At 33.1% G+C, this 15,874-nt stretch overlaps 1 protein-coding gene across 3 annotated transcripts in view; it reads right to left on the reverse strand.

Moving 5' to 3' along the window:
• Nucleotides 1-12,153: 12,153 nt before the first annotated feature.
• The window catches only part of LOC131053584 (chlorophyll a-b binding protein 7, chloroplastic), a 61,996-nt gene continuing 58,275 nt past the window's right edge, over nucleotides 12,154-15,874 (reverse strand). For all 3 annotated transcript variants that reach the window (XM_057988211.2, XM_057988212.2, XM_057988210.2), the window contains exon 6: nucleotides 12,154-12,712. In XM_057988211.2, the coding sequence (XP_057844194.2) occupies nucleotides 12,395-12,712 (318 nt within the window). In that variant the 3' untranslated portion in view covers nucleotides 12,154-12,394. The remainder of the gene's footprint in view (nucleotides 12,713-15,874) is intronic.

Raw genomic sequence — 15,874 nt, forward strand, 5'->3', positions numbered from 1 at the left:
AACCAATGGTAGGACAAGAAAATCCATCAAATAACTTAACAACCACATTAGTATCATCATAGATTGGTTTATGCAAACACAAAGTGAAAAGATACATCTTAGTGATGGCATTAACCATGCAAGAGGGATCAATAAGCATACCATGACAAGGTTTATAGTGAATCTTCGCAACTATGTATAAGGGTCGATCAGGTGCTCTAATAGTCTCACTAGGGTCAAATGTGATACATGAATCCTTAGGTTTTTCTTGTTTCTCCACAATATTCATCAAATTTGGAGCCGTGATAGTAAGGTCAGAGGGAGAGAAGGAGCTATGTTCAGTCTCAAACATGTTAGAGGTATGAGAGGGCAAAGGATCAGTAAAAATATCAATATTTTGGTTAGGAGGAGCTACTGATTTGTTTCCCTTATCATTTACTCCGGCCATAGATATAGTATTATTATCAATCAGGTCTTGAATCTTACTTTTTAATGCAAAACATTTCTCAGTATCATGACCAGGTTGACGATGAAATTGACAAAAAGAATTATTATCAAAGTAAGGCGAGGATGCCTTAGAAGGGTCAACAAGTTTTATTGGAGGAAGGTTGATAACATTTCTCTGTAACAAATGAGACATAATGCTATGTAAAGATTCATTCAAATGAGTAAATTGTCTTTCTCTTCTGAAAAATTTAGAAATAGGAGGCACACATGTTGTAGCATTCACATTATTCTTGTTGATGGTGTCATTAAATTTGATGAAGCCTTATTCAGTTTGAACTTCGCAAACGATTGTTGAGCACTCTCACCCTTATCACTCAGAGCCATAGGAGTAGATTGCTCCAGTTGACGCACAATCAGTTGATAATTGTGAAGTGTTGCGCACAACTTCGGAAAGGAAGTAAACTCAGAAAGGAGAAGTTTGTCACTAATGTCTTTTTTGCAAATTAGAAATGAAAATTCTTTGAATATCATTATCAGGCATTGAAAAAGAAATTTGAGAATACAAATGCTTACATCTACCAATGAAATCAATCACTTTTTCTTTAACACCTTGTTTACAATGCATTAAATCAATCAAAGTGATTTTAGGACCTACGTTGTTTTGAAATTGTTGAATAAAAGCATTTGCTAATTGTTGAAAAGAAGTAATAGAATAGGAAGGCAAAGAGAAATACCATTGTAAATCCTTATCTCTTAGTGTTCGAGTAAACAATTTGGCAAGCAATCTTTGATCATAAGCAAGGTCAGTACACAAAGTTTGGAATGTCTTGACATGTGTTAAAGGATCACCTTTTCCATTATAGAGTTCCAAATGAGGGACTTCAATGGGTTTAGGAGGGACAACTCTAACAATATCAAGAGAAAGTGTAATGCCCCGCCAGGAAACCCCGAAGGGATTAAGCCAAAACACAAGAATAGAGTGCAAAATTTTTATTTTTTTTAAAAGTTACAACACATAAGATGCAACAAGATATCAAGATTCAGATTACATAGCGGAAGACTTCAACTAACTCCTAAAGAGTTTCCCAACGAGATTACTTAAATTTTCACAATACACTTTACTCACACAGTTAATCCAAAAGCTGAATATCTGAATAATGAGATAATTCATAATCAGGATAATTTCTTTCAAGGGACGGAAACATAAATCACAAGCAAAGATGCATCATTAAGTTCCATTCATAATCTTCATTCAAGCTTTTCATTTAAAATAACAAACCATACATGTAACATTCTATTTCACTAGGATTTCATCATAACATAAGAGATCTTTCCAAGCATATTTAAATTTCCTTAGCAACAACTGAATATAATTCATTACTCTAAGATTCATTATTCCATATTCCAACTTATTGCATTAAAAGGACGATATCACACATGCATTACGATAAATCGCATCTCAACCAATTATGCATTCGATCAACATGGCATTCAAGATAGAACTGAATATAAGCATTTAAAGTTAATTCCCATTTATCCACTTAACCATTTTAACATAAGCTAAACATACATGATAAAGCTGAATAAAGGAAACATAAGAGAATACACCACATAACACCATAATGATCTCGGAGTTCACCCCTAAAGGGCTACATCTCCAGGTCTGCGCAACTGCAAGACCCCTCTGATAATTAATAAAGGTTAAGAGTACAAGAGGTTACGCTATACCATCCAGCCATCAAGGCGATACATAAGCAATATACAACGACCACAACGATCAATAATACATAAACGATCCTTACAAAGAACAGGATCCAGCTGAACATAATCCAAGCTAATACAAGAGGTCCAAGAGAGCATCCATAAAACTGAGCCATCACCACCCAAGGTCTAACATGAAACCGACACTCACAAGCGCAGAGACAAAAGGACGACCCACAAAGGTACTCAAACAGGACAAGACGACAACACACTAGCGAACGTAGGGACAAGTGTCATCACACAACCTGGTATGGTTACCATGGCAAGTCTTCATAGGTCCTGGTCCCATACACTGGATCACCCTGGCAACCTAATCCGAGCTTCTGGCCCATCCAAGCCTCATGTGGACCCACATATCCTCTCGTGAAGACAAGGAAGGTGGTTTGCCATTTCAGGCCTTCTCACAGCATGTCGAGTCTAAGCTAGCACTCGTCCCATGTGTGAGGCACATTATTTTATTTATAAATTATTTTCTAATCTACTTAGGTTATCACTTATTAGACTCACTTTCGACGGGTTATCCAGCAGCCACTTTGGGCGCGGCCCCCAATCGAAAGCCACTTTCCCATACGACACTAGACTAACTCAGACGAACTCAAACCACGGAATACACATGGTAAGACGAACGGAGTTCAAGAAGGAGAACAATCATCTGGTCAAACACGACTCAAAGGTAATCACTTACTGACGGTACTCTAATCTAGAGACCCGACCAACAACGGTCAACCACAATCATCATTCGACTCACACACACAAGGAATACAACCAACTATGACAACATCACAATACAATCGTCAACTCGGAATCGAGGACTGAAACAGGAACACCAAATCATCCATATGACAGGGTCCTTTTAAACAAAGCAAAACATGCCATTTCATAATTAAAGCGAATACAGTAATTAAACTCGCAAGACAATAATCAGAAAAGACAATATTCCTCAAATTGATTTAAACATTACAAGGCGATCAAGTTTTCTACAAGATCTAAATCAGCTTACAGTTATCTATCTCATCAAGGGATAAGTTGTTCTTGGTTTTCTAACTCCTAAGGTTCAAGCATCGAACAGGCATATAAAGCCGTAATGAGTTTCTAAACCAATTTATATTAATAAAATTTGACAACCATTAAGCAATTTAAACAAGGATACATTTAATCTCCAACAAAACGTCATTAACATACCGGTCTAAAACCGACCTCTTCAGTTTCATATTTTCAATCCCAGATGCATAATACGAATCACGGGAATATAAAAATAAAAAGGGAAACCAAATGAAGGTAATCATTTCCCAATCCGAATTTTACTTTCCTATGCACGTATAGCAGAATCCAAAATGAATTGCTAAGTAAGGAGTATATTCATTATTCCACGATCAATACATTATACACAATTTGATATTAAACCATACATCAAAATCTACATTACATAGTATTAAAAAAACATTATATATATATATTTTTTTTGAGTTAAAAAAAAATACATTTAAAAAAAAACATCTTTCATTATAAACTATACTCATATCATATGCATTCTTTTTATTTGAGTGAAAAGAATACCTAAAAAGAAAACATTTTATGAATTTTGTTTTAACCAAAACGCGTTTTAAAAATGAGGGAGGCGAGCTGGGCGGGCCGTGCCCTAACCCTAGCCGCCGTCCCACACCAGCCGCAGGGGATGCCCATGCGGGCGGCGCCACTGCGGTGCCCGCAGGTCCGCGGCGCCCTGCGGCCACCGCAGTGTGCCGCGGCATAGCCGTTAACACTAGCAAGGGGGGGGGGGGGGGGAACGTGCGGAGGGGGACGTGCGAGAGAGAGGGGAAAGAGTGGGAGAGGGGAGAGGGAGCGGGTGGAGCTCCGCTCCCCGCCTCCCATCCCCAAAACACAGTCCGAACAATAAACAAATACGCCACGCCCAGGTTCGATAACCAGCATTTGAAACTTTCTTTGAACACACAGTTCGGCATTTTATAAAATTTTGCTAATTAAAAACACACAGTCCGGTTACATTCCCAGTATGAAATTTAATAAAAACAAATTGATTAAAACGCCCAGGTGGAGTAAAACAAAACGCACAGCCCGATTTTTTTTTTTTTTCAATATAAATATATTTCCTTTAAAACACCCAGTCCGAAAACTAAAACAAACGCCCATCACCCAATTTGATAAGCAATTTCGATTCAATAAAAATTCGGTTTAAAAGGGACTGGTTCGGTTCAAGTTCTTGGGTGATTTTCCTCCTTCCCAATAACAAAGGGATTCAAACCCCCAAATAGCAATGATGAAAACACATCTCAATTTAAAATCTCCAGCCAAACTCAAATGGACAATCGAATGATTTTTCAATAACAAATTCAGAATCCTACCTTAATACGCAATCCTGGAATGGCTGAAGGAGAGCCCCAATCTCCAGCTCCCAAATCCTCCAATTTTCATTCCCAACCAAAATCTTCTCCAAATTTGTCTCCCCTTCCATTTTTCCCCAAATTTGGGTTATATGGAAGAGTTGACCCAAAAATCCCATTTTTGGAATAAAATTTCTTATTTAAAAATAATTCACAAAATTTAATTCCTTTCTCACAAACACAACAAATTAACTTGCCTTTTCAATTCAAAATTCGATTTCTCATTTAAACAAATTTAATCTTTCTAATTTAATAATCCAACAGAATACAATTAATCTATTGCGATAAAATATCAGACTTTCTCTTTCAACAGCATAAACAAAATGCATTAAATATTCGAAAACAGACATTTAATCGGATTTACTTCCAATTTAACATAGGCAATTCATTAACAACAAAAATCGCATAACGAATACCTGATTAATCTAATCCATTAATCTTTAATGCACAAACGCATATTTAATCAAGATAATTACTAAGGACTAAATAACCAATTTAACCAAGCACACCAAGCACACAAACCGAGAAGGTCAACCAAACAGACGACTCGCAAACCCAAGCACGAAGGGATTACCGACGACGATTGGCGATGCTCACTTGAGCACGACGAAGGTCAACTAGGGTCTTACGACCACCTAATCCAACTCTAAGGATTAAAAAGGTATGCTCAAACCTGCAAAACCAGGTGACGACGAACCTCGCACTCATGCGACTTCGTACCTGAAATCTCCTGCAACCAACGATCATACATGCATACATATATAATAACTTAATGAATGTGTTAGCTCGATGAATACCATGAAATAAGAACACTAAACAACTAGCATAAAACTAGTGTGAGAACCACATCAATAGCTATGCGTAAAATCAACATCTGACTATAACATAATATTACGATTAACTAATCAAGATTAAACCAAGGGTAGAAGTAGATTAGGGTAGGGGTACTACAGAAAGAGGGCTCGCAACGTTAAATGTGGGCACACTAAACTTGGATTGACTCATAGAATCAATTTGTTGTTGCAATGATGACATAGTTTGGGCAAGGCTATTAATGGTTGCTTCGGTTGAAGAATTTATGCTAGACATGTTTGATTGAGAAGGTGGTGGAACACTATGGTAAGTAGGCATAGGGGATGATTGGGTAGGAAATGGGACACTAAAAGGAGGGATAGAATGATTGGATGAATTGCCCCCTTGTATCACATTGATTGGTTGAGAGACAATAGGAATGCTCATTGAAGGCATAGATAAAGATGAAGGATTAAATGAAGAAGAGGGATTGCCCCCATGACTAATGGTTGTAGGTATAACATTTTGATTTGACGTAGTCATGATGTTTGAAGTGAAAGTAGGAATGCTAATCATTGAAGTGGTCAAAGGAATAGAATGATTGACATGTGTAGGAGTTTGTGAATAACCTAAGTTCTTAGCACAACTCTTTATAAGCATGACATTAGATTCAACAATGTGAGCAATACCACACAATATATCAATTCCATTCTTATCACTTTGAATCATGCGTTTTAGACCTTCAATTAAAGGAATAACTTCACTACTAGGATATTCTTGGGACGTCCATTGTTGAAAATTGTCAAATTGATTGTCCAATTTTGAAAGTTGATCTATGGAAACTCTAGTCAAAGCTTCTTCTTCATCATTGGAATCATCAATTGGGTAGACAGGGATGTTATTAGGATGAGAAGAATTAGCATTATTCTCATTGAAGAAGTCACCCAAATTAGGCTCCATCTCTCCGAAAATTAAACCTTGGGATGCCTTAATTCTAATGCTTCGTCTAACAGGGATAGGATAGGTAGGACTAATAGTGGTAAAACTGATGCATTAGAGGGAAAAATTTTAATTTGAATTTGAGTTTTGAATTTGGGGAACAAAGTTTGCAAAATTGAATAATGCGCAAATGATGATTATATCACTTAAACTTTGTTGAAAGAAGAAATGACACAATTTCCAAAATAAGAATGAAAATAAATTGAAATTTTAAAATTAGGGCCAATGGGATACCACTTAACTTTAAAATTGATAAAACTAGTATTTTTAAAACTAGCAATTGCACCTTGGTGTGCAATGGGTATGCCGAATAGATGTGGTCAATTAGAAAAAAAAATTGGTCTATATTTTTTATACATTTGTGCAATATATGATATAAATAGGGAGAAAGAGAGAGATGGAGGGGTAAGAAGATAGAGTTAAGAGACGAAAGTAGAGAGATGATAGAGGATAATTAGAGAAGTATATAAAGATGGAGCACTATGGAGAGAGATATAGGGAGAGGTAAGAATATAGATAGGGGAGAAAGATAGAGAGGAATATAAAGATAAAAATAGAGATGGAGATGTAGAAGCAAAGGACGAGGGGGGTGGAGAGATAAATAGAAAGAGGAGAGAAAGGATAGAGGTATTTATTTAGTGAACTCATGTTTCTCATATTGTATGACTCCTCATAAGGAGCAACTATCTTCCTACCATGGATATGATGGAGGAGAAATGTATTATTACTTACAATCACACAAACCCATTGAAGAGATGAATGGCAATAATGTTCAACAAATTGCCATATTGCAAATCATAAGTGATAATAATTTTCACAAGTAAAATAATTGTCAAATGGAGATCAATCATTTATCTCCAATATCAAATCATTGACATGAAAATATGATCAATGTCCAATAGATTATTAGATTGGAGGCAATTCTATAGAAGGCAATTATTTCAAACACTTCATACACCGTGATAAAATATGAGAATAATTTATTTTTTAATACTAGATAATACATGGTTGGTAAGTTTTGAAAGATAATTACTTTAAAATGAACTACATAAAGAGAATAATAGTTAAATGAATATATTGTATTGTTTTCAACATCTTGAATGAGGAATGTATACATGAAATTTATATATTAAAGAAATAAATTATCTAAAAATTGTAGCATTCAAGTGAAAATGAAAATCAAGTCATAGAGACATTACTCACATAATTTTGTAGACATTGATCTTCATTTTAAAAAAATTGGAGGTCTAGAAGATAGTGACTCATAAATGAATCACATAAAGATAATAAGATTAAAATGTATTTATTTATTTATTTGACATAGGTGAAATTTATAAACTATAAAAATTTGCAAATGAGCAATAATAAAATAGTAGAATGCATCGAAGGAAATAAAATTTTGTATCAATTGAACCTGTTAAATTTCATTAGATGCATAATTGATTTATTTTCTATTATTTATCTAATAATTAAGATAAATAGTTTAAATGTTAATAATGCATATGCTGATGGTGAGATAAATGATTAAGTGCTGCCAAGAACTATCATTCTTAGATATTAGAGGTGAACAAGATTATAAAGGTTCAAGATACAAAGTTCGAGATCATGAAGCAAGTTCAAAATAATATCTAACAAAATTAAGGTTGCAAGTGTGAAAAGATTCAAAATTACAAGATAAATAACAAAATTTAATATTAGATCACATGAAAAACTTCATCTTTTTTATCATTTTCATTATATAATTGTGTATCTCAATTGTTTTATCTAAAATAATTATATGATGCTTATTATATTCTAATACGTTATGACTTTTAACAAGTATCATTTTTATATATATTAGAGGTTAACAAGATTATAAAAGTTTGAGATGCAAAGTTCAAGATCATGGAGAAAATTCAAAATAATATCTAATAAAATATTGTTGCAAGTTTGATAATCATAACTACAACTATGAGACTAAACCCAAACAAAATGTAGAATTCTCACAAAGCTTAAAAAATTCATGATAAAAAATAAAATTTAATATTAAATTGCATGACAAGTTGAAATAACATATTTTTTACCACATATAAAACTAATACCTAGAATAATCATACGATGCTTATTATTATTTTACATTATGACATTGAAATGATAAATAGTTTAAATGTTAATAATGTATATGTTGATGGTTATAAATGATTATGTTCTTCTAACAACTATCATCCTTAGGTGTTAGAGGTGAACATATAAAATTTTGAGATACAAATTCAAGATCATGGAGAAGTTCAAATAATATCTAATAAAATTAAGGTTGTAGGTGTGAAAATCATAATTGCAACTATGAGACTAAACCAAAATAAAATGTAGTATTTTCAATCTAACAAAAATATAAAATTTCAATATAAATAATAGAATTTAATATTAGATCAAATAACAAGTTAAAAGAATATCTTCTTAATCGCATTTAAAATTAAATACTTTAAACCTCTTATCAATTTTATTATATATTTATCTATTTCAATTATATTATATAAAATATTATATGTTGCTTATTATTTAATAAATTTACCTACATGTCTAAATAAAATATAACTAACACTTGAAAAGAAAATTATTCAATAATTAAATAGGAAAAACAATAAGTTATAATTATAACATTTATATGTAAAAATTTATTCAAAATCTAAAAAATCAATACATAAATATAAATATTTTATCATTATTATTTTTAATTAATAGACCATGAAAAAATGTTAAACATACACGTACTATTATCTATATCACAAAATCTATTAAGAGATTGCCTAAGCTATGACTTAGTAAAATTGAATAAATAAATACATTTAATAGCTATCTTGTCCAGCTCCATGAGAGGCGTATTTCAACAATTCAATTAAAAAAAAATTAGCTACTGTCATTTCTGAATATATTCATTATTTCCTTTCTACTGAAGGGGTGAATGAAAGGGCTCTCTCTCCAAATTGACCCCTACAGGTGACTTGCTAGACAAGCTAAATGTGTACATTGTAAAGTTTGAAGAAACAAACTGGCAGAGGGGTAGCCATACTTGAGGTGAGACAGCGACAGGTGATGGCGACTGAGGGGCCAGCGACAGGTAATAAGACATCCAATTTCCATCCCCTCAAACATCTTATCAGTGGAAGACACGATGACAATAATATTGTGTTTGTTTTAGAGAAGTAAAGTTGTTATGACAGAGGAGGATCCCCTTCAAAGATTTTTATTACGTATTGCACCCTTTCTCACGAATTTATTTTGGCTACAACTTATTTTGCGACAAAAAACGATGAACGGTCGAGATATCTTCCATCGTCTTGCATCCTTTTTTAAACGGTCTCTACCGTTGATTTCAAAAATATAGAAGGTCCATAGAACCTTTGAAGGAAGTAGACAAAAGGAGAGATATAGGGGTAGATAGAGATGTATATATAATGATATAAAAATAGAGGGATAGATAGAAGAATAATTATGGAGAAATAGACATAGAGGGGCAAAGAGATATAGATATAGAGGTATAGGAAGAGGGAGAGGGAGAGGGAGAGAGATGAATGGATAGAGAGGGAGAGACATGTTTAGAGATAGATGGGAAAAGATGAAGATAGGGGTGAGATGAAGATAGGGAGAGATAGGAAGTGGGGAAGAAATGGAGAGAGATAAAGAGAGGTATCATGAGAGATAAAGATAGTGAGATAGAAATATAGAGATAAAGAGGAAGAGTGAAAGATATGGAGGGAGAAGGAGAGGAAGAGATAGGGGAAAATGTGCGAGATAAGGAGATCCAATAAGATATTAAGAGAGGTAGTGGGGGTAGAGAGAGACAAAGAGACAAAAGTTTAGAGGTAGATAAATAGAGATGGAGAGAGGGACAGATAGGGGGAGTGATAGAGAGATTTGAGGGAGATAAAGAGAGGAATGGAGAAAGAAAGAAATATAGAGATATGTTGGATTTGAGAAAGAGATAGATAAAGGTATATGGGAAGAGAAAGGGAGGAATATGTAGAGATAGAAAAATAGGGGGATAGGGAGGGAGCAAGGGAGAGATGATAATAAATTTTAAATTTGTTAAGTTAATAAATAATTAAATAAAAAAGTTAAATTATATTATTATTAAAATTAAATAAATAGATATATTTAAAATACTTAAGCTAGTCTTATATAATTATTTTACAATAAATAAAAATTTCATTAAACAAATTATAAATTAACATAATTCTAGTTATTTTTACTTGTTATTTGTAATTTCATTAATAATTAAAATTAATTTTATACTTAAATCTAAATTTTTTTAATAAATTAAACAAACAGTAAAAATTATATCAATAAATTCAAATAATTAAAATTAAAATTTTAAAAATATTATATAAATTAAACTAAAGATTCAAAATAAAAATTTGTTCAAATAATTAAATTTTTAGTAAGACAGATAATAATATTAATTAACTTTTCATATAATATATATTCAAAATCAATTATGTATATATTATAATATAATAATTAATAAAATTTAAAACTAATACAATTTATTGCTTACATATTATATTTACTATATATATTAAATATAAAAAATTCAAACAAAATTATTATTTATTTAACATAATAATAAATTAAATATAAAAAATTCAACAAAATTAAATATAAAATTAAGAATAAATATATATATATATATATATATATATATCACTTAAAATAAATAAGAAATCTGTTTTCAAAGTTTGAAAATATAAAAGAATGTTATCATGGAGTTATTCGGCATCGTGGCAATGATATGTATAATATGGATTGAATGGAAATTGCCAAGGCGAATATAAAAGATTCACAAATTAATATTTTCATCTTAAACACTACCCCTAATCAACGCTTGTCATGTCAATGCTCTTACCACTTGCATACAAGTAGGTACGAAAAGCTCGAATCATTGGACACGGTGTCATTCAGTCCATTGCAATTTAAAATGTTCGTACTTATTAAATCATTACAGTGCGAAATGGCCAGGCTGAAATTTAAAACAGAAGGAAAATGAGATCAACGGTTGCAGACGTTTGAATCGTCTTGCATAACTTTAAGTGAATGTGAACCGTCAGATTCTGTATATGAGCTCGTCCATCTCATAGTAGGAGACGCCTTCGGCGTAATGAGGACATATTACAATTAACCACTTAATTTTAAATTTTTTCTTGAAAGTTGTGATGTTGAATTTGTGAAGTATTTTTATTTTAAAGGAATCAAAATTCGACAAAATCAACCAATTTTTTTGGATTTAAGCAATTAAATACAATCATAACAGTCTCCCGAAATTTCGAGAAAAAACCCAGAAACTGTGTTGAAGTTGCACACGGTCCACCCAGATTTTTCAGGGATGAAAGCTATGATGATTTTAGAGCTAACCTCAAAAATTTGGTTGATTTTACAAAGTTTAGATATGCGAAATGAAGCTTGGAATGTGAAAATAGGACCCTATAACACTCAAATCAAAGATGTCACAACCCAAATTTATATGTTTCTTCCTCTATGTAACTGGTAAAGTTCGTTGTCACTGCAATCACAAGAATAAATGTTAAACACCAAAAGGAACTCTGTAAAGATTGAGAAATTCTAGTGTACAAAACCTTAGAAAAAACTGGCAGTGACTGGTTAACGTTGTATACAAATGGTGCAAATTTGCATGAGTATAGCAGGTCAAGGACAAACCATGTCTTTTAACACAAAATATTATTAACTTCAACTTTCAACTCAAAAACTTTTATATAGAACATAAACTATCAATAAGTAATAGACGTCTGACAAATGCTGCTTATTAGAAGATCCAATCCTTAAAAAAAGGAACACTCCTTTTAACACAATATCATTAGCTTCAACTTTCAACTTAAACTTTTATATAGAACATAAAATATTAAGTACCGCACCTTTGAAAAATGCTGCTTACTGGAAAATCCAACACTAAAGGGAGAAGCCTTCTAACACAAAATATTATTAGCTTCAAATTTTTTATACAGAATGTAAAATACCGATAACTAATGCACCTTTGACAAAATGCTGCTCATACAAGTTGCCACATTATTATGAACGGGATCATTTATGTGATCCCGTAAATTTTCTATAGGCCCTTTTCCTGTGAGGGCGGCTTGTGCATAGAAACCTAGCCAAGCCACCATGGCTAGACGTCCATTCTTTATTTCTTTCACCTTCAATTCCTCAAAGGCAATAGGATCGTTTGATAGACCTAAGGGGTCAAACAATATTCCCCCTGGATAATTTTCATCTCCTGGTAAATAGATGCCCAGTGGTTCTAAAGCTTCAATTCCACAGTACCTTGCATACTCAGGGCCAACCTGTGTACAGATTCTACACTGTCAGTTTAAATGTAACAAAATAGGTTATAATTTCCAGAGAATAATATTAAAATTAGAAATCTCTCTCTGTCTCTGTCTCTGTCTCTCTCTCTCTCGACCCAGAGCAAATTTGGTGCTATGGTACAGCTTACTACTTTGATAATAGCAAAATTTCGAAAGCCCAATAAATACGTGCAAATGATCATTAAAATAGCAGGGAGGCATAACTCATAAACATAATTTTGCAGACATTGATCAAACTAAAGTACAATGAATCCTTTTAAGACTGTATAAAGCCAATGCTAGCATTTCAGATGAAAAACCAAACTAAGACAAGTTAGAATATCACGATCGTATGCGTTTAACTGCATGTGTGCTATTCATTTTAAATCTGCAATCCCTATGCAATCTATGAGTAAATATTTAAAAAATACTTACAGATTTGACATTCCCCAGTTGTCATACCAAGTGTCTACATTTTGAAATTTTGATTTTACTTGCTAGTTTCCCTACATCACAAAGAATCCATGTTTTTGCCATTCACTGTATGTTTATGTACATGTTTCTCTCTGTGTATGTGCATGCGTGCATGTGAAAATAGTGACATACTCAAACTTGTGCAAATCAAAGATCAATATTTTGGAACACATCCTGCTAGTGCAAATAGGAAACTCTAACCCACTCCTGCAAAAAGAAAAACATTTCTTCCTGTCTAATCTTCTGCTCAGAACTTATGTTTTCATTACTTGTGTATTCTTCTCTTGCCAGTACGGTTTGTTTCCCATTAGTTAGAAAATGTATTTAGATGCATGAAATGCCCATTAAGCATTTCAACATCCACAAAGGTTTCCAAGAAATGGTAAACAGATCCAAATGCAAGGAAATTCTAGTTGACAACAAACTTAAGAACGTTTGTTGCTATGAGAAGAAACCAATATTCATGCACAGAAAAAAGAGAGTGCACGATCTTGACAACTCAACCAAAAACTGAAATCCATTTGTCAGGTGCTGTACAAGATGAGATCATACAGAAATGGAAGACACTAATCAGGATGTTTGAAACTAAACTGTAATGAAACGGAACTAATATTTTTGCACATTGGAAATTTAGAAAAGGAAATAAGAAAAACTAACACTCGCAAGTTGCATCAAAATAAGTACATTTTCCATGCACAACGAGCATTTTAAAAATGGAATGTGCCAACCAGAAAACTAAACTAAGGAGCCAAGCATTTGTATTTACTATTTATGTATATACTCATACATCAAAATGATAGGTAGGTGAACTGGTTTAATTTCCTTTTCAATTAAAGTAAACTCAAAAAATGCCACTTGGCATGTATCAAGTATTGGTTATATTCTGCTTTTTGCACCGAGTAGACACTAACAGGCTCTAATTTGCTAGCCAGTACTTATTGAAAACTGGTGATGTTTTCTCTACTCCAAACTGTCCTACAACCTCGCTGGAGTCTGCTTCTAATATCAATTTTTGACACTTCCATTTAACACCACAAAAAATTTCCCAAGATAGAATGTTTTGTAAATACAAATCAGAAACTATCTTAGAAGATATCATCATCTCATGTGTTTAACAAAAGTCTGGATCTATTTTATACATATTTGACCATGTATCAGTTTCATGCCCACAGAAATCAATGACAATGAGCTATGCTTTGAATGGTGGATGGTTCAAAACTTCAAACAATCAGATATGAGATTGGCACTATCTGTCATGTGCTTAACATTCAGGGTAGACTGTTCCAAGAGGTTGACTTAATTAGTGTTGCTTCATTTGCAACTTGTTTTGAATCTGAAAAAACTACAAGTAGTTATGGTCAGTATGTTTGACCGTTTCCTCCCAAGAATGTAATACTTCAATTGCCTGCAAGATTGAACAATGGCATACAGTTATCAGTTATGTGTTTGGATATTTTCTAACAGCATTAATTAAAGTCTCACTTCATTGGCATGTTAAATGTGGACTGAACCAACTGCATATTGAGTCATTATTTTCATTCTTGTTGGAATGTTGATGGCAAATTACACAAACAGATCCATACCAAACAGAAATATAAACTTCACAAGCAAATGGAACGAGCACCAACATTTAGAGATATAAAAAAATATTGAAGGGAAGAAAACAACTTCACAAAATCTTAAATGGAATTGGAATCAATTTGATGAAATGGTCAGATTGCCTCTATTTAAATGCCATTCATACACATGACATAAGAATAGGCTGACCCAATTAAAGCATCAACACCAAGATAATTATGAAAGATACCATACACATGTAGGCCTTTCTGATATAAGTAGGTTCATTATTACATGTAGCCTCTCTATACACAAAGTAGATAGGACCCAGAAAAGATGAATATAATGCAAAGATGTAAAACAAGAATAGGTCATTCAGTGGGACCAAACAAGATGGATTTTCCATATTCTAACACCCCCCCCCCCCCCCCCACTCCTCCCCTAAAATTCAACTTGGATGGGCAAATAAGGAGACAGTCGAGCCAAAAAAGAGAGGCAACATCCCCCACTAATGATAGCTTCTAGTTACATGAACAACTCCTGCACTCTAGAAATCTGTCCATCCATCAACACAAATCTGAAGGCAGCTTTTGTCATCAACAAAGCAATATGATCCTCAACTGCTTCATGTTAGAAATGAAGGTGATTAAATATAAAATGAAAATCTGATTTTAACCAGTGCATAACCAAATGAAGCTTTCAAGAAAATAAATCAGCAACTCAAAGAAATATGGAACAAGAGAAATAAACAAATTACATGATGTTTACAAGGACAAGCCCTTTCGGGAAAAATCTCCACCAAAAAAGAGAGGCACAAGTCTGTATTATCTTCTATCTTGAATCCTCAACACCTGTGTAAACAGAAGTTTCTTACTTGCTAAGTAGATTACATTACCACCACCTTAAACCATGCTTGTATAGCATTTTCACCCCCTAAATGGAGTATTCAATTTGGTTAGTGTCTTCTTTGCCTATGCTTTAGGGCAAATACGTGGAATAGTTCTAACCTATACCATGTATAAACACGGTTACTAGACATAAGTGATCCCAGTCCATACAATGTAAAAACTTAGTGATTAATTGCCATTAGAGCAATGTTCATTAACATCCAGTTGAAAAATCATATCC

Source organism: Cryptomeria japonica, chromosome 4 (genome assembly GCF_030272615.1).
Source record: "Cryptomeria japonica chromosome 4, Sugi_1.0, whole genome shotgun sequence".
NCBI classification, from domain to species: Eukaryota; Viridiplantae; Streptophyta; class Pinopsida; order Cupressales; family Cupressaceae; genus Cryptomeria; species Cryptomeria japonica.